Source organism: Capra hircus, chromosome 24 (genome assembly GCF_001704415.2).
Source record: "Capra hircus breed San Clemente chromosome 24, ASM170441v1, whole genome shotgun sequence".
NCBI lineage: Eukaryota > Metazoa > Chordata > Mammalia > Artiodactyla > Bovidae > Capra > Capra hircus.
The window spans coordinates 60,239,179-60,259,284 of record NC_030831.1 but is presented as its reverse complement, the minus strand read 5'-3'; the positions used below and the strand labels follow the sequence as shown (position 1 = coordinate 60,259,284).

General features: G+C 47.3%; 1 protein-coding gene across 1 annotated transcript in view; it reads right to left on the bottom strand.

The window, feature by feature from the left end:
* Positions 1–20,106, bottom strand: part of CDH20 (cadherin 20) — a 213,400-nt gene that overhangs the window by 7,540 nt on the left and 185,754 nt on the right. The window contains exons 7-10 of the mRNA XM_018039785.1: positions 18,653–18,906; positions 11,081–11,217; positions 8,703–8,824; positions 3,464–3,581 (exon numbers count right to left, since the gene is read on the bottom strand). Of these exons, the coding sequence (XP_017895274.1) occupies positions 3,464–3,581; positions 8,703–8,824; positions 11,081–11,217; positions 18,653–18,906 (631 nt within the window). The remainder of the gene's footprint in view (positions 1–3,463; positions 3,582–8,702; positions 8,825–11,080; positions 11,218–18,652; positions 18,907–20,106) is intronic.

The following is a 20,106-nucleotide window of genomic DNA, read 5'->3' as shown; positions in this document are numbered from 1 at the left end:
TTGTATATGGTTTGCTTTTGATGATGGGAATGAGCAAAGGTGATCCGCGTCACTTCCGGGCAGCAGCGTGTAGCAGCCGGTGTGATTCTGGCGCGCTCTTGCCTCGGTGTAGTGTGTGCGAGCGTGCCAGATGGAGAGCCCGGCAGCCTGGGCCACCTGCACATGGACACCTGTCCTGCATCGCCAGACCCGCGGTCGGCTTGCGTGAGCAGAAGTTAACTTTAGTTGAGGTAAGCCTCTGAGACTTTGGCGCCTTTTGTTTCCACAGCCTAGCCAGCCTGTTCCAACACGCTCTTCCTTATTAATTTTCCACCTCTTCCTCCCGCCGTGTTCTCGCGAGGGGAGTTGGTTCTTGAGCGCTTATATGCACGGTATTTAGACTTCGCATGCAGCAGCTCGCTTTCTCTTTAGCACCACTTGGGGAAATAATGGTGGTCTCACCCTGTCACACGGAGAGAGTTAAGCCCTGGAGGGGTCATGTAATGGGGTCCAAGCCACTGGTTTACTAACAGAGCTGGGATTTGAACTCTGGTCTCTGACTCCAAACACATACCAAACACATTGAGTTATGTAACCAGTTAGTTTTGTAACACTGTTGAAAATCATTTAGCTAACTGAAATCTCCATCTGCTTTTTACAGGCCTTCTTTCTTTCCTTTCCTTCTCAGTGGGAAAAGTTGGTTGCCAGCTTGAGGATTATATTTGTATTTTCACCTGCCACTCAATCTCCCTAATCTCTGTTTTGTAAATTTAATAGCTAAGAACTATTAATTTTGCTTCACAGTTTTAATTTTTTTTCCAGAAATCATATTGTTCTCAAACAGAAATCTTTTTCATTTTCATCAAGGACAGCTCATCAGAGTTTTAGAAAGCTGGAGAAGAGCTTGCATCATATATTTCTTGATCTCAGAATTATTTAAGATTAAAGAAAAAAAGATCAGTATCACATTGCTGAGACTGGTCCTAGAAAGGGGCTGGCATATAGTAGCAGATTTTTTGTTGAATATTATAATTGGAACTTGAATAACCTATTTGGAAATATTATTTGTTTCCACAGTAACACAAAACTCTGTGTGTGTGTCTAAAACAGGAGGTCCCAACTTCCAGTCCCAATCTTAATGTTTACTCACTCTGATCTTGGGCTGTTTACTTTCTTCCCTCATCTATCAAATGAGACATGCCAATCAGAGGTGTTAGTAACTTCCTTAAGACCTTATAGGATTATTGTGAATATCAAATAAAGCAAAGTATGGGAAAATGTAGGTAAAACTATGAAGTATGCACTCAGTCCTTTTCACAGTGCTGTGGGGATTTAAAAAAGTAACAGAGGCTTTACTTGAGACATTACAGTGTTGTGTTCATACGTGAAAATAGTGTTTCAGGCCGGGAGTTGGAGGGCTTGACAGGAGATCCACCATGTCAGATGTTTGACAGTTTTGTAATGAGCCTCAGTAAAGGATACTTGAGGGATAAATTGTCACGAGGAGGTTAAGGGTCATTCTCTCTGCTGAAGATGCAGGTTTCCGCTTTGGAAACCCTTCCAAGAGAGGACGCATTTGTGTTCATAGTCACCATGCTCCAGTGGCCCGTCTGTTTATGGTATTGACTCCATGAGTTGGTGTCCAGAGTCCTCGTTAAGAAAACTGCAGCATTTGCAGCTGGTGTGTGTTGGCTGTGTACTGATCTTACACCAGTGAAGGGACCGTGACACTTAGGAAAATGGAGAAACAGCATCATGTGCTGTTTTCCCTCCCAGGGTTTCTACTATAAATCCTATCCTGAAGGGGCTAAACAACCTTTTAAGGGTTTCCAAAGGAAGGAAGTTTCCCTAGTGGCTCAGATGGTAAAGAGTCGGCCTGCATTGTAGGAGATGGGTTCGATCCCTGGGTCAGGAAGATTCCTCTGGAGAAGCAGCTGGCAACCCACTCCAGTATTCTTGCCTGGGAAATCCCATGACAGAGGAGCCTGGTGGGCTCCTGGGGTCACAAAGAGTCAGACACAACTGAGCAACTGACACCAAAGAAGTAGATAAATGAATAATTCAGAGTTTGGCCCAGCAAAAATATCAGGACATTTAGTTATAGTATTTCTGTTGTTGTGATTTATACTACTGTTCCTTTCAGAATTATCGCAATGTTTTGATAATTTTTTTTATGTAGGAGTTTAAAAGGATGACTTGGAAAGGTGCTTTCCATTTAGAATAAAACAGGTTTGATATCCTCAGGTTTTAGTAGCAGAACGTCTTGTGGGATGGAATTCATATTTTGACAGTTGAGGCCAAGGCGGCGGCGGCGGCGGCTGCTGCTGCTGCTGCTGCTGCGTCGCTTCAGTCGTGTCCGACTCTGTGCGACCCCATAGACGGCAGCCCAGGCTCCCCCATCCCTGGGATTCCCCAGGCAAGAACACTGGAGTGGGTTGCCATTTCCTTCTCCAAGGCATGAAAGTGAAAAGTGAAAGTGAAGTCGCTCAGTCGTGTCTGACTCTTCTCGACCCTGTGGACTGCAGCCCACCAGGCTCCTCCGTCCATGGGATTTTCCAGGCAAGAGTAGGTGTGCCTAAATCACGGTCTTTGTTACCCTTCATTTAGATTGTTAGAATTGACAACACTTTAGATTGGAAAAAAAATGAGGCCACACAGCCCAGAGAAGTGATGCCCTTCCTCCCCAAGGTCAGACTAGTTGGTAGCAGACCTAGCAACAGAAGGGGTTCACTCGACAGATTTAAGTTACTTTTTCACTTGCTCTGTCCTTTCCCTGAAAATCCTCTGGCCACAGTACAAAAGCCGCTCCTCTGCCCATCTGTGCCCAGTGAAGAGTGTGCTTGGTCTATCAACTCCGTAGCTGATCTGAATGCTTTTTGGAGCAGAGGGGTGTAGAAGGCTATTCCGGCAGAGCTGTAGTGGGAAGCACTTTCTCCCATAGGGAACCCCGCCTGACTGTTCTTCCTGAATCACTCCAAAGTACTCGAGGTTTTGGCGCCAGAGCTGCTCACTGTGTGTCTGAATCTGCCCTTTGTTCTCTGTTGCTCAGCCTCCGTCTCCCTTTTGTTCTGGGAACTTTTCTCTGTTTCCCCCTTTGATCCTTGCTTAGAAGCGTCCCCTCAGGTTTCTCCGTCTAGGCTGCTTCTGCCTCTTTGCTCAAATCCTTCTCATAGTGAAAGAGCGCACAAACAAGGCTGCTCGGCGGGGATGAAGGAGGCCCTTAGCCTGTGAGCCTCCAGCGTGTCTGGCCCAGAGCCAGCGCGCAAATGTGTGTGAACTGACTGAGTAAACATTTCAGGATAAGCAGGGGACGTTTTTTGTCTTTGATGTTCGGAAACAAAACTTTAAGAGGATCATACAGATGAGCATGCTTTCCATGCTACTGACATTACGGAGCCGGTGACCTCCGACACTGTGCGCGTGGTATAGCAGCCCACGGTGCCCAGCCCACGCTGTGGCGATGCACCAGCAGCCAGCGGATTACCTTGGTTGTCCCTTACGGTGAAATTGGGGTTGTTCGCAGCCTCAGGAGCCAGGCTGTAGTAGAAGTGCTGGCCGTTGCGTGGGTCGTCTTGGTCCACGGCACTCACGGTCTGGATCAGCTGAGGGGGGAACGTGAAACCGGGTGAGTTAGTCAAAAGCTTCCAGGGAAGATGACCCCCCGGGTTGCGTTACCTAAGGAGGACATCCTGAAGCTCCCCTCGCAGGCCCTGTGTCATCTCACAGCCCAGACTGAAGTGCAGTTTATTGCTGGGGCTTCCCAGGTAGCTCAGCGGTAAACAATCCTCCTGCCAACAGGGACGACTCAGGAGAGGCAGGTTTGATCCCTGGGTTGGGAAGATCCCCTGGAGAAGGAAACAGCAGCCCACTCCAGTATCCCTGCCTGGGAGATCCCATGGACAGAGAAGCCTGGCGGGCTGCAGTCCGTGGAGCTGCAGAGTCAGACACGACTGAGCCACTGGGCGTGCACGCGTGCGTCAACAGGCCCAGGGCAGATGTCACCTGAATGCTTCGGACGTTAGATGTCGAAATAACACTGTTCTCACTGCTCCTCTGGCCCTTCTGAGGCAGTCAAAGCCGAAGGCTGAGTGGAAGGACTCGGGGGCGCCACAGGGTCCTGCTTGTCCCCTGGTGTTCTGTCCTCTCACCTCACCTTTGGGTTCATAGTTCACGGTCAGATTGCTGTCTTTGAGAGTGAAAGTGTTAGTCGCTCAGTCGTGTCTGATTCTTTGCAACCCCATGGACTGTATGACTTGCCAAGCTCCTTTGTCCATGGAATTCTCCAGGCAAGAATGCTGGAGTGGCTAGCCATTCCCTTCTCCAGGGAGTCTTCCCAGCTCAGGGATCGAACCTGCGTCTCCTGCATTGGCAGGTGGATTCTTTACCATCTGAGCCACCAGGGAAGCTTTGAGAGGCCTCTGTTTAAAAATGACCAATACCTAGTGGGCAGTAAACAGACATTTCATTATTTCAAGTTAATGGAAAACAGATGTGAGAGAATGGATTGCAGAGCAGTCACTGTTGGCAGGAAGGGGAGCTAGATGGAGTGAAGAGCACAAGGCCCCCCAGGGGTAGGGTTACAGAACAGACAGGAAGCGGACCCGGAAGCAGAGCTTGGGGCCGAGGAGGGCAGGAGGCGGGGCGGAGGAGGGCCGGAGGCGGGGCGGAGGAGGGCCGGAGGCGGGGCGGAGGAGGGCCGGAGGCGGGGCGGAGGAGGGCCGGAGGCGGGGCGGAGGAGGGCCGGAGGCGGGGCGGAGGAGGGCCGGAGGCGGGGCCGAGGAGGGCCGGAGGCGGGGCCGAGGAGGGCCGGAGGCGGGGCCGAGGAGGGCCGGAGGCGGGGCCGAGGAGGGCCGGAGGCGGGGCCGAGGAGGGCCGGAGGCGGGGCCGAGGAGGGCCGGAGGCGGGGCCGAGGAGGGCCGGAGGCGGGGCCGAGGAGGGCCGGAGGCGGGGCCGAGGAGGGCCGGAGGCGGGGCCGAGGAGGGCCGGAGGCGGGGCCGAGGAGGGCCGGAGGCGGGGCCGAGGAGGGCCGGAGGCGGGGCCGAGGAGGGCCGGAGGCGGGGGCGGAGGCTTCTTGAGTGCTCTGGCCAAAGTTGTGCTGTTCCCACCTGCTCTTCAGAGTACTGAGTTGCTATGAAGGTTTGATGGCCAGGATGGAAAAGTTGGTAGGAAAGCAATGTGGAGTACGCAGCTGAGACACTGGCTGGCAGACGGGGCGGTAGGAGGGAGTGGGGGGGGTGGGGGGGGTGGGGGGGGCAGGGGTCGTAAAGACAAGGTGCTGAGGGGTGGGCTCCCTGTGTGTGTGCTCTCCCACCAGCCAGCAGCACAGACCGCCCACCCCTCGGGCCTGGCTCCAGACGCCCACTCCTGACGTCAGAAGCTGGCTGTTAACAGCATAGAAGATGGAACATTAGAGGTCAGCGGGGTGCTGAGGTGGGCTTGCTGAGTCTCTCTCCATCTGTAAATGAAGGAGGGTACCGCTACCCTCACAGCATCCCAAAGAGTGAGTAACCCGAGGGGAAGCTTCCAGCAAGGGGCTCGCTGTGAACACAGTGTTGCTCAGACCCCCTTTGGGGGAGGGCTTGATGCCTTCACCTGTCAGTCTCTCTGGGGATGGCCTCAGCTGGTGACACCCACCTCCCCACAGTCTCCACATCCTTCCAGAACAATCTGTGTCCAGCGACTGATAGAATGGTATAAAGGCCTGGCCATCCCATCTCAACTCAGGAAGGCCCTAGTTCTTGGCGTTGGTGGGGTCAACCACGGCTGGCTGTGTGCACCACTGCTGGACGTCTCTTGTCCAGCCGTGCAGAAGCTCTTCCCTTGCACAGGAGTTGGTCCCAAGGGCATTCCTGATTCATTACTAAACATCCTAGACCAGAACTCCAGCTCAGCTCATGCCTCCTGCTGAACCCAAACTGGCACTGGGTCCTTTAGTCTAAAGGTTGGGAGGATGGAACTGAGTACTGGAGAGGGATCAGGAGAGCCCTGAAGAGGACTGTGGCCCAGCCGCCCAGCCCAGGGTCCCTGCTGCTCCCATTCAAGGGTCACCCCAGTGCCCCATCCCCTCCCAGACAGATCCTGTACCCTCCGTCTGGTCAGACACATGAAGACACGTTTCTTTGTGAATGTTATAAACGTGTGAGTATGTGTGACTTGGCAAATAGTCGTTTCAGAGTATCTGACCTGTGAAGTATATATGTATGGTGGAGACCTGGGGCATCTGACTGGTTGGTTACAGGGCTCTCAGAAACGTGAGTGAAGACATGGCTTCAGAGCACCTGGGCCTGCTCTGTTGGGCCTCCCCTCTGCCGGGCCTCCCCTCTGCCCGGCCTCGCCTCTCCCGGGCCTCTTCCCCAGGGCCTCCCCTCTCCCGGGCCTCCCCTCTCCCGGTCCTCCTCAGCTGGGCCTCCCCTCTCCCGGTCCTCCTCAGCTGGGCCTCCCCTCTCCCGGTCCTCCTCAGCTGGGCCTCCCCTCTCCCGGCCCTCCTCTGCTGGGCCTCCCCTCTCCCAGGTCTCCTCTCTCCTGGGCCTGTTCTGCTGGGCCTCCCCTCTCTTGGGCCTCTCCTCTCCTGGCAGGTCTGAGTCCCTCCCTGGCCTCACTCGCCATTCCAGAGCCTGCTCGGCAGGCCTCATGCCACCCTCAGTCCTCAGATTTCCCTGTGGGCTTGCTTCGCTGAGGAAAGCACACGTCCCAGCTCGGCAGATGCAGAGCTGACGACTGTGGCTGACAAATCTCACACAAGGAGGCCTGAGTCTTCATAAGCCAGACGTACCTACGGAGCTGTGTGCTTTTGAAAATCTTCAGAACATGTCCCAGAGCCAAAACCAAAGGGTTGGTTTTAAATCTCTTGGGCTAAAGATGACGCGTATGACAGACTGCGATAGACCTGTGGCTCTCAACCCGAACCTGCAGCTGGGCGTGAAAGTTCCTGCGCGTCAGAGGGCTGTGTGAGAGCCCAGTAGAAGATGGACGCGGAGACAGGCATGGGGAGGCGCTCGTGTGCCGCAGAGGCAGGCGCAGCGCGGCGTGCTGCCATCCTGCCATTCCCAGGGAGGGAGATGCTTCTCTGGGGCCTGAGGGGGTTCCGTGTGCTGCGTCCCTGTTACTCTCTGTGTTACAGAATAAAAATGGCTTCTCGTCCTATTGAATATTGTGTGTTTGTCATAGTAATAATCCTGTATAAAACAAAAGTTTTTATGTTGTATTTCTACAATATATATGTAATCTTACAATATAAAAATTATTAAAATGAAGGCCCAAATCTCCACACTCAACTCTCAGCTGCCTTAGGATGGTGGCTGTTGCTGTTTTCTCTCCTGCCTTCTGGTTTCTGCTCACATGCAGATACAGCTTGATATGCCTTCAGGCCTGCACCTGTAGCCTCTGTGCCTCCTTTCCTTACACACATAATAACACGGGTCATTCCTTATGCTGGAAAGTGTTAATTGTAACTTTTATTAGCTGCATAATATTTCAAGTTTCTCTAGACTGGAAATGCAGTAGATACGGAGGTGGATTTATCTTTGACTTGCTGAAAAAAGTGTAGGCGTGCTATAGAGCACGGCTCTGGGTTTCAGGAAGGAATGGATGAGATAACTTAGACTCGAACGGCTACAGGACACATTTCCCGCTCCCCCGCCCGGGACAAGGGAGTCACTTTTCCTTTGGGTGGAAAGAACGGAAAAGATGCACTGAGGCAGTCTTTGCGGAGTTCAGGAAGCTAGTGTGATTTCTGGTTGTATAGACAGAGTCTGTGCGTGAGATGTTGCAGGAGAGGGAGAGAGCAGTGGAAGCAGAAGCTGCTTCACAGTCAAAAGCCTGCGTTACCAAACCACGAGTGCTTGCCGTCTGCACCCAGCCCCTGGACCAGAGTCCTCAGGGTCACAAAATAAGCTTGGGGGAAGCAAGGGAGTCTGTTGGGAAAAGGTAGAGAGGACAGAGTCTTCAAAAGTAGGACAGAAGAGAGAGGGCACGTGATCTGAGGTGTGGCGGGTTGGGTATGGTGTGGGCGCCAGCCTGACATGCATTAATCACGTGGCCGTTCCAGGCACAGTTCAGATGCTTTTCAGTTGCACCTCTGGGATTTAGTCAAACAGACATTCACTTAGGTTTTAAGCAGACTTAAAAAAAAACAGGCAGATGTATATGAAGATGATGGCGCTAAAGCTGTTTCCAATAAGTAGACATTTGTTCCTTAAGATGCATTTCCTCTCAAAACTTGATGTGACATGAGGGTACTGAGAAAATGGGTGTTTCGGCTGAGGGAGGAGAGAGTGTAGGAATAGGGCAGATGGCCCCTCAGGAGGATGCTTGCTGTCAGGAGAAAGGGAGGGAGGAAGATACAGAAAATGAACCTTTCTTACTGCGGATGTTTTCAAGGATTAGTGCTAAGCGGAGAAAAAGACTCTCCTTTCTTTCCCCCCTTGATCTCCATGGTCCCTCTTTTCCAGGATGCAAGGCACATGTTACTCCAGTTGGTTCTGTGCAGTTCAGTTACAAGGTAGGTAACTACCTTGCTTCACAGCCTTGTTTCGATCATAAAATGTAACAGAGGTTCTGAATAGTTGTCTTAGCAAATAAGCGGTTGCAACATGATAAACAGAAGCCGGGGACTCTTACAAACTGTCAGCTTCTGGAGTCTAAATTCCTCTGATGGCCAGTCTGGTTCTCTGTAACGCGTTTCCCCGTGTTGGAAGGCTAACCACGGTGCTCAGGCTGCTTACCTGCCCTGCCTTGGCGTTCTCACAGACGAAAGCTTCATAGAATCTGGGGAACTCCGGAGCATTGTCGTTGACATCTAAGACTTTGATCGTGACAGGAACACTTCCGACCTGGGACGGATTGTCTAAAGGAAGCACAGACAAACACCACAGGTGAGGAGGGTTCAGAGAGGCAGGAAAGCAGCTCTTTGATGGAGCAGGCATTTGTCTCCTCACTCTGGTTTTTGAAGGAGTGGATAAAGACCCTGGAACTCTCAACACCAGGTTGTGGGGGTTGCCTGTTAAGAGTGTGGCTGGAGCATGAGTGTGGGCAGGACAAGGTGTGTGCTGGGCTGGGCGTGTGACGTCAGGAGGATGCGGGGCGGGGTGGGACTCGTGGGGTAGCAGACATCACGAATGAATCTCAGAAGGAGTTTTTGAGATTCTCACTTGGCTTAGGCTTCAGGTTCTGGAATTGAAGGCAGGCTGCGGCAGTGAGTGGCAGCAACAAGCTCTTTGCCTGGGAAACAGCGCCTGGCAGCTCCGCATCGAGCCGCCACATCCTTGAACGACGAGAGTATCTGTGCTTTTCATTTTGTGCATCTGCTAGCAAGATGTGTCCTAAGGTAACTGCGTCTTCACTTTACACCACTTTGGCCTACAAAAGGTTCCATAGGAACCCGATACTTTCAGATAGTGGGGAAAACCTGTAATCAGTTCTTTGAATTACTGTTTCAGAAGATTTTACGTTATTCATGGGATTACAGGCAACACCGTACATTTTTTTCTGCTTTTGGACTCAGGAGATATTACAGGATCAAACACACACCAAGTCCACATTTTTGGCTGAGACGGAAGCTACTCACAGTCACTCATGGGGAAAAATACCCGTTTGGTCTGTCTGCTGCTTGACACTGCCACACAAAGTAATTTCACAACCCCACTGCTGGCCCTCCTGTCTTTTTCTGTTTTGGCCACCATCCCAGGAAGACAAAATAGAAATTATAAGACATAGAAAGTATGCTTAGTAAATAATTTTATTAAATCTCAAAATGCCCTATTCTTTTGGTTCATTTTTTCCCTCAAGAATATTTATACTTTGTTTTTCCCCTAAATATTTATATTGCTTGGTTAGCAAGAGTGCTGATGTGTTTACATTTTTCCATTGTAACTTGTGCTGGTGTTTGTTTATACAGGCAATGATGAAAATTTCAGAAAAATGAGAATAAATGTGATCCATAGTCCTACCACCAGAGATATCCATTATATATTATGTATAATGTTACATGTGTCTAAACTCTCTCTCACACACATACATACACACTGAAATTAAGAAAAAAGTGATTTAGAACTTTAATATTTTAGGGAAAGATTTTCTTGAAAGTCACTGAAATCTACTTTGAAATTAATTAATTGGTACACTAATTGGTATTAATGTAAACAGGATGTTCTCATTTTACTGTATGACTGTACCATAGTTTATTTAGTCAAGCTACTGTTATTAGACATTTAGGTGTTTCCCCTCTTTTAAGATGACAATGCAGTGGACGTTTTGGTTCATAAATCTTTGTCAATATTATGACAGTTTCCTTAAGATAATTATTAGAAGTAGAATTCTTGAGAAGAGGTGTATGGAGGTACTGGGGACTCTGAAAAAAGATTTCTTACCAAACTGCCCTCACGACTGACTGCGCATACTTGTGTCAATACGTTTGGATTTACCATTTCCCTTAACATTCCTCATAACTTCAGTTCAGTCGCTCAGTCGTGTCTGACTCTGTGACCCCATGAACCGCAGCATGCCAGGCCTCCCTGTCCATCACCAACTCCCGGAGTCCACCCAAACCCATGGGTGTTGTGAAAGAAAAAAATGGAACGTAGTAGTATATAATTTGTGTTGAGATTATAATATGTTAATTTAGTTTATTAATTTTCAATTTTATTTTCAGGTTTATGTTAATAGTCTGTTGTAAGATGTTTCAAATTCTCATATGCATGTACGTGTATATGTATGTGCATGATAAGGGTGATATGTTATAAATGCTTCCTTTCACCCAGTAATAATGTACTATTTGCATTCCAATCTTATTCAAGGTTGGAAGCCTCTCAGACGTCTCAGGAGTGGCCCCTGTTCTTCATGCAGAAGCAGCTCCGTAGTTTAAAGACGCTGTTTCTTGTGCTGCTTCTGCGTGGTACTCTTGTTTTTCTCTCTAGCAGGACTAGGTATATAGAGATCCTCAGTAAGTATTTGAACTAAATACATTCATTCAATTGCGTAAACCAGGATTTCCATTTTTTCCATAAAGAATACAGTTTTTGTTCCAACAGGCTCTGGAAACCTCCACTTTCTACAGTGCTTATGTTCTGTCACTATATGGAGACCATGGTATTGTTTTACTCACTCATTTCCATAGCAAGGACAGTGATATTATGCCAAGAAAACTCTTCCCGGTCAAGAGGTCTTGCAGTCATTAGGGCACCTGTCGTAATGTCCACATAGAAGAATCTTCCAGGATCACTGCTTCTGTCAATGGAATATCTGTAGAAATGGAGATTAAATGCGTCGTCTTATTGGATAAGCGTATTTATTCATACTTACAGCATATTACACGAGAGAACTGAGCGCGCACTATGTGAAACAGGACTAGTTCTGGATTATAGGCCCTTGGAAGACTGCATTCCTGTTTTATCATGTCCAAAAGCACTGCCTGCCCCCTGAAAAAATCCCCAGACGCAAGACAACAACAAAAAATGGTTACTGCTTCGATTTCCTCATTCAGAAAATGAAGTAAAATGGGGTGCCAAAGTCTTAGGGCAGTTTTATGCTTTCTAAAGATCAGTCTCAGCTATTTTTAAAGCTTAAAACTGTTCTGACATTAGGGACACTCTGAATATCAACCCCTGTCTTTGTTCAAAACAACTTTTATTCAAATAAGTCCAGAAATGCTGAATTGGAACTGGAAAAGACCGAGTTGTGTGGTCCTGGTTCCCACAAGTAGTATCACCTATTGAGAAGGAAAAATTTGAATCAGGTCCTTAATCAGGTCCTTTGTAAGCATACTAATGACTGACTTGTTGGCAGACACAGTTATGTTATCTGCTAGATGGGTGTCCTTGTCTAGGGAATATTTTTAGCAGGATGGACTGGGCTCTGTCTAGGTTGTTTATTAGCCTGGAATTTATGGGGCACAGCTTGCTTGAAAATGTCATGTGAGCTGTGTAGTTAATGGAGTATAAAAAGCAGATGTTACATAACTAAGACAGCTTTCAGGCAATGCCCTTCATTCCTTGCTCATACCTTTCATATTCCGTGTGAACCAACATGCATCCTTATACAGAAAATAGAAGGATATTTACAGGCACCTACACCTAATGGTTCTAGACCTCTCTAAAGTGAAGTTGCTCAGTCGTGTCTGACTCTTTGTGACCCCACGGACTATATCCTACCAGGCTCCTCTGTCCATGGAATTGTCCAGGCAAGAGTACTGGAGTGGCTTGCCATTTCCTTCTCCAGGGGATCTTCCCGACACAGGGATTGAACCCAGGTCTCCTGCATTGCAGGCAGACACTTTACCCTCTGAGCCACCAGGGAAGCCAGACCTCTCTAAGGAAAGAAAAATTGAAAGTGTTAGTGATGGTCGTGTCCCATTTTTTGCGACCCCATGGACTGTAGCCCGCTAGGCTCTTCTGTCCATGGGATTTCCCAGGCAAGAATACTGGAGTGGGTTGCTGTTTCCTCCTCCAGGGCATCTTCCTGACCCAGGGATAGAACCCGATTCTATCCTTGCAAGCAGATTATTTACCACTGAGACAGCAGGGAAGCCTGAGGAAAGAGTGCGTAGCTCATGTTTTGCTGTTGTTTATATCCTTTGAGTCCTTATTCACCCTGACGTTGGGTAAGGTCTGTAATTCCTGTTGAAGCTGAGTTGGATACCGGACCCTTTGTGTTTTCTTACCTAAGTTGTCTTACCTGGTGCCCATCTTGGGAGATTCAGTAGGTGTGGAGGGAAGCGTAGGCATCTGTATGTTTAAAAGCCTTCTAAGGGATTTTGATGTGTAGCCATGATTGAGAACCATTCTTTAGAATCTTATGTAGTCCTTGGTAGTGGGCAGTAGTTATGATTGCTGCCATCTGTTGAATACCAGGCATTTTATAGCTTCTTTTTAAATTCTACAGCATCTCTAAGATATTTATATATAAATTTGTATATAAATATATTTATATATAAATATATCAACCAAGAGAAAAGGAAACGAAGACTAAGAGAAGTTAAGTCACTTTCCCACAGTTAGACAGCTAATAATTTTCAGGTAATAGTAAGATCTGAAATAGACATGTTTTTGTATAAACTATTATATATATTATAGATTGTAAATTATGTATAAACACTGGAACAGGGAATGGCAACCCACTCCAGTATTCTTGCTTGGAGAATTCCATGGACAGAGGAGCGTGGTGGGCTTACAGCCCCTGGGGCCACCAAGAGTCAGACAGGACTGAGTGACTGACACCGCACAACACACATATATGTGGATATAAGCTGTTGTAATATATTGGGTTCAAAATTCCACTTAAAGTTGCCAGCGGGTACAAACGAACCTATTTACCAAACAGATAGTCACAAACGTAGGAAACAAACTATGGTTACCAAGGGGGAAGGTGGGGAGGGATGAGTTGGGAGACTGAGACTGACATGTGCACATTGCTACATATAAAACAGCTAACTAATAGGGACCTGTGCGTAGCACAGGGGACTCTGCTCAACATTCTGCAATGCCCCATATGAGATAGAATCTAAGACAGCGAATAGTGTATAACTGATTCAGTTTGCTGTACCGCAGAAAGTAATATAACATTATGGATCAACTATAATCCAATAAAAATTAATTAAAAAAAAGTTGCCAGCAGAATTCCCTGGCAGTCCAGTGGTTAAGGACTGCAGGCTCTCACTGCTGAGAGCCTGAGTTTAATCACAAGCCAAGTGCACAGCCCCCCAAAAATGTTGCCAGCCATTGCAATCTGTATCTTAAAGTTGTTGAAACTGGGAAATACCACCCTTTTGATGGCAGTAAGCAATTTCTTTAGTGCATTGTTTTTCAAACTGAAATCAGTATGGTGGGTTATGATTACTGTAGAAAGAAAATGAAATGGGTATAGGTATGCCAGACTATCACTTACAGTAAGGGTAAATATTGATGGTAAAATGTTTGTTTCAGTATATATAAATACATATAGATTATCCCTGTGTATATGGGGCTTCCCAGGTGGCACTCATGGTAAAGAATCTGCCTGCCAGCGCAGGAGACGTAGGAGACATGAGTTGATCCCTGGGTCGGGAAGATCCCCTGGAGGAGGGCATGGCAACCCACTCCAGGATTCTTGACTGGAGAGGCCCCTGGACGGAGGAGCCTGGTGTGGTACAGTCCATGGGGTCGCAAATAGTTGGACGCGACTGAAGTGACTCAGCATGCACGTACCTCTATATATTATTTGGTCAAGCATTTTGTTTCAAGTGTGCATTTTTTTCCTGTTGAGATTCAGGATGACTGTTCAGGGAATTAAAAGGTGAGGTGACCACTAAAGGCTGGAGAAGCTGGAATCATTTCAGTTGAAACTCTCTAAGCGTTGGGAAATTTAAATTCATAATGCTTTTCTTTGCTTCTGACCCTGTTACTGTAGCCTGGCTCTGCTCTAAACATCTTACATGTATTGGCTCATGTAATCTCCTCGAAAATCTTGTGAGGCAGGTATTATTATCCCTGTTTCACAGGTGAGAAGCTGAATCATGGAAAGATTAAGACGTTTGTCCAAGGTTGCACAGCTGAGAATCAAACCTAGGCATATGAAAGGTGTGGGATGGCTTAAGGAAACAAAGCCTTCTCTCTTTCTGAAGATAGATGGAGCCGCCACGGCCAACAATTGACTAATAAAGAATAAACACATGCCTACCAAGTTCATTTAAAATTAATTGGAGCCTTTTTTTTCTTTTTCTGGGTGTAGTTAGTGATTTAAAGTCTCCTGGCTCTTTGAAGATTTGAATTTATCTTAGAAAAAAAAGCACTGGTTGGCTCCTGACGGTCTTTTCTTTCAGCTCCCCCAACATGAGAAAAGCCAGCCATGCGGCCACGGAGCCGGAGGCCCTGATGGCAGCTCGCCCCGCGGCCGGCGGAGCACCGAGCGGGGAGGCAGCCTGCGAGGAACCCGCTGCCCGCACGCACACCTACGATGCCGCAGCGAGCGTCACAGACGGCCGGGGCGACGCAGCGAGCGTCACAGAGACGCAGCGAGCGTCACAGACGGCCGGGTAGACGGAGGGATGCAATCAGCCACCCGACAGGACGCCCGGCGGGGCCGCCTGCCGACGCTGTGCAGAGCCGCGGCGGGCTCCCGGAGGGGCCGCCCTCGGCAGGCGGAGCCCGGCCTGCACGGAGGCGGTGAGAGCGTTCATTACTCCGAGTGGGACACTGGGCCAATTTTCAGGAGCCAGGAGAACGGATGTAAAGGTGTAGATGCAGATGGAAGATGAGGAAACTGGGAGACGCCGGTGAATTATGTAGGCAGCTTTCCTTTCTCTAGAATACTCTCACCTGCTGTGGGCCGAACAGGCGTGACATATTCACACAAAACTTCATTTCCGTGAACAATGCTGGTGTTCATTGAGCTCCCTGCTTGTTTACTTGGCTGAGGACATTCTCTGAATTTAGGAGCGATTTGAAAGTAGGGTTTTATGGACAGGATCCCAAAATCCACACACACTCCAGGAAAGAACAGAGGGCCGGCTGTTTCTACACCAGCAGAGGCCTGTTTCAGTTGCTGACTGGTTCCTGCTTGCTAGAGATTCCTCAAGCATTTATTAAAAATTTAGGTGACCCAGACATATCTTTCATGTATATATAACTAAATCTGGAGACTTGATTTTAGGTTTTATTAGTAAATGATGACCAGCTTATATGCCTGAACATACCATAAACTTTCTAGAAATGAGATTATAAAAGTCCTGATATGACTATATATGCCTATGGCTGATTGATGTTGAAGTTTGGCAGAAACTAACAAAATTCTGTAAAGCAATTATCTTTCAATTAAAAATAAATATTAGAAAAGTCCTGATAATCTTTTTAAAAAGTTCAATGACCTTTTATCCATAGCATTTTTAACCTGGGTGATGTGTTAATTTTTGGATGATTTAATATGTATTTTATCCTTAGGAATATGAACCTCATTTATTGGTAATTAAAATGCAGACGATAAATTTGATAGCCAAGCAGCATATAACACATTCAAAGTATTTTAAAGAAAATAACTTTTATAGGAAAAAAGGAGAAAATGAGCAATTTGAGGAAAGATAGCAGGAAAGTAATCTGCAGATGGGTTTATTGAGTGATAGCCAGAGATCCGGCCTCCAGGGGCTTCTCTCTGAGAATCCGGGAGCCCCAGGGTCCTGCTTGGGCCCGGGGACCCCGGGGACCATACCTTGTCCCTGTGGGACAGCACAGAGCCTGAGTCTGGCCACGTGCATTCTGATCCTTCTTTCCAACCAAAATTCGGAGAGACGATTGTCTCCAGTTCTGATGAGTGGAATTCTGTTTCACCTCTGTGCTGGGACGTTAGTCTTCAGCAAACCTGTGGCTGTTGCCTCCTTCCTGCCAGTCTCTCTCTCAAGGCCTAAAGTCAGGACTTCCTTGGCAATCCAGTGTTAACACTCCCACACAGGAAGCACAGGTTCGATCCCCGGTCGGGGAAGCTAAGACTCCCGCAGGCCACATGGCGCGGCCCGAAAGAATAAAGACCTGGAGCCTTGCCCTAGAATAAGCCCCGTGGTCCCTGCTCCAGGCTCCCGCCCGTTCACTCCTGGATTCCTCCTGACCGGGATCTACTGGACTAGACGGGCGCCCCACTACAGATTATCCCTATGCCAGCTGTCCTGCCTTGCTGGCCAACTGATGGGCTTCAACAGCTTATCACCTGAAGCAGCATTTTCTCTTGGCCAGACAGGATTCTCTCATGCTGTGTTCCTCCCTCTGCTCCATGCCTGCAGTGGATCTAGGCCTGCTGGTGTTTCTCTTCCCTTCCTAGATACGTGTGGAGATAACGACCTTAGTCCTGGATAATGCATGTTCATGCTAGGGGTGTGTATGTGTGTGTGTGTGTGTGAATTTCCTTCATTCCTGACTGTTTTCTGTCTCTTGTCATTTAGTAGAGTGACTCCTGAAAAAACCAAATTTCCGATGCTTACCACTCAGGAGTCTGTAGAGTCAGAATCTAGAAAAAAGATGTGGAATTATCCACTGAATGTTCTCATTGACTCTTTTAGAAACAGGGTCTGAGTTTTTCAAATCGTTCTTGTTTTATTTCAGACATTTTCCCTCCATAAAGCTTTGTTCTCTAAAGTTTTCCACACAGTTCTTGATATGAGTAGATCAATCAGAAGATAGATATGTATTCTTGGCTTTTGATATAATAATGTTTGTATTATAAATATAAATTTATAATAGAATTGGTTTATTTATTTACGTTGTTTTTTGGGGGACAATATGATTTAACTAATTTCTTCCCATCTTATACACTTAAAAAGCTTAAGATTGAACTGTCACTTGTATAAAATTGTCATAACTTATAAAGATTCATTGCCTACTAAAAATCAAGTATCAGAATTGAAACAACAATTTTAGCCATTTTAATGCCTGAAAATGTAAAATGTTTGCTGCTTGGTTAGAGGAAACAGATTTCCCCTACTAAGATTAATCTCAGGAGAGAACCGTCTTTATTAAACGGCAAAAGTACATTTTCCTTCAAAATGGCAGCTGGTGAGGGAAGTAGCAGCTGACAGAAAAGGCCTCTGACAAATTGGGGTGTGTTTAAACTATGCGCTCTGTGCTGACGCCTGAGATTCATTCGTGTGGCCTTCGACAGTTACCGTGACAGATGGCCTCAAACAGCCCTGGAGCCCTGATCTTTTGTGTCGAGCTTCAGAGGCTGGGCAGTTGCTCGGGAAGGTTGAAGTGTCAGCCTGTCCACCAGCTGTTTGCTGTTTGGTTCGAGGGTCGATGGGCAGTGCCCATGGCTATAGGAGCAGCTCTCCGCCTGCTTTTGAGGGGGAAGTGTCTAGGCTGGAATCTTGATGTTCAAAACATACTTTGGAGAGGCTGGTTTGTAGGTTTACCGTAGAAAGTCAGTCTACATGGATTCAAAGCTGTTGGCAACAGTGGGAGTTTTCTATGTCTATTCTTTCTATAGTATATGGAAACATGTCTTTATATATGTTATTTTTTTCCGTTTTTAAAGTAAAAATGTCAGAGGTTCACAAAAATTGAGAGTGTACAATAATCACCATTATATTCACCACTGAGATTCAATAATTTCTAATGCTTTGATGTCCATGTGTCTATTTGGCAACATCTGGGGTCTTTTTGGGGGCCTCCCCGATGGCTCAGTGGGTAAAGAATCTGCTTGCAGTGCAGGAGACACAGGAGATGTAGGTTTGATCCCTAAGTTGGGAAGATTCCCTGGAGCCTAAGGGAATGACAGTCCACTCCAGTATTCTTGCCTGGAGAATCCCATGGACAGAGGAGCCTGGCAGGCTACTGTCTATGGGGTGTGCAAAGAGGCAGACTTTATAGATTATTACAGCTCAGGGGATGCTACGTGTTTTTTAGCAGGTAGAGGCCAGAGATGCTGCTAACCATTGTAAAATGTATATGATACCCGCCCCCCCCCCCCCAACAAGAGATTATCTACCCCTAAATGCCAGTAAGGCCATGACTGAGCACTGAGGGGGGTGTGTGTGTGTGTTGCTGAAGCAATTGACAGGGAGTTGTAGTCATAATGATATTTCACTTCTAAATAATATGAAAAGAAAAATAAAGCATTTAAAGAAAGAGTTTCCAGAGATGGAAGAAGCAAAAAGAAAAAGTGAATTAGATACAAGGGCAGATTCTCGGATATAAGGCAAAGGTGAAATGTGTGGAAAAACCTGATTGAGTTGTTGGTCACATCCGGGTCCTTGGCAGAAATGATCTGTATGGTTGTCCCAATCGCCACATCTTCAGGTACCTCCACAAAATAAAAGCCAGGGTCGAACACAGGGGGCTCATCCACGTCTTCCACACTGATGTGCACCGTGGTTGTGTCTTGAAATGGGCCCAGGTTCAGAAACCGCATCTCGAGGTGAGGGTTGGCTCCCTCCACTTTTAAGGTGTAGCTTTTCTTTCTTTCAAAACTCAGGGGCTGAAAAGTAAGGACAGGAAGATTGCTTAGTTAGGAGCATATATGTCAAGGTTCTAAGGGATGGATGATACTGATGGCTGGCAGGTAGTTTCCCAAATGCATTAACATGGTGGGAAAGAGGCAAGAGGAAAAATAAATGGAAATTTTTCTTTTGTTCCATGGTTCTTACAGTTTCAAAAATTTGGGTAAAGAAAGTGAAGAGGATGGTAGATGTTTCAGAGATAGTAAGGAAAGCCAGCCTGCTGATGAAGAAAACCCCTGCACCCTGGGCAAGGCCCACTGGCCTGTCTCCTGTGTGACCTGCATGGTCATCATTAGGAAGGCTTGTTCATTCGAAAAGGTGTCATGATAATCGAGAGCGAGTGTGAGTTCTGCTTCAGTATATCCAAGCAACTGAGGCCTAGGCTTTTCTGTTTTTTCCCTTAAAAAAAAAAATCTTAAGTACAGAGGCAATAGTGATCTTTTCTAAGAACTATCAATAAAACCTCACGAAGGTTCTTAGTGCATTGTGTCAGGTCAATATTTGTGTGTTTAGTTTATCATAGATAATCTCTTTTAAAAACCTGATCCAGTGCCTCATTTTACAGTTAACAAAACAGACTCAGAGAGCTGGAAGACTGGCCAAAGCTGATGTGGTCCGTGTCAGGGTGGGAAAGCTACTCAGGACTTTTAGCTTCCTCATTCAGAGCTCATCCACAGAAGTTTAACTTTGTCTCATAAAACCCATGTCATGACATATAACTGCCGGGGGCCAGTGTGAGGAATCCCGCCCGTGACAAGGTCATGCGGAAGGAAGCCTGACAAAACGCAAGGTAGTGATCAGGCTTCAGGGGTTCCCCCTGGAATTTCCTGAGCATCCACCCCCCAAGACCAGAGTCTGCCTGCTTTACTGTGTTATGCTTTCCACCTACTCTTCTGTCATTAACAGGGGGCTGTCCCCACACCACCTTTTTCTGGAAAAAATTAGAGCTTTTAGATAATACATCTCCTGGGCATAATACGAGTGTTTCAATCCAGAAACCCCTCTGATGGCTTTCTAGCCTGCCTGCAGGACTCGTACAGCTGCGCATGTGATTGTTTGAGGCCTCCTGACCGCAGGAGGCACAGGAAGCTTAAAACATCCTAGGAATGTAGGGGCTGCCGAGGAGTCAAAATCATTAGAATAGGACTGATTAAAGGTTTCATTTGTTGAGCCAATAC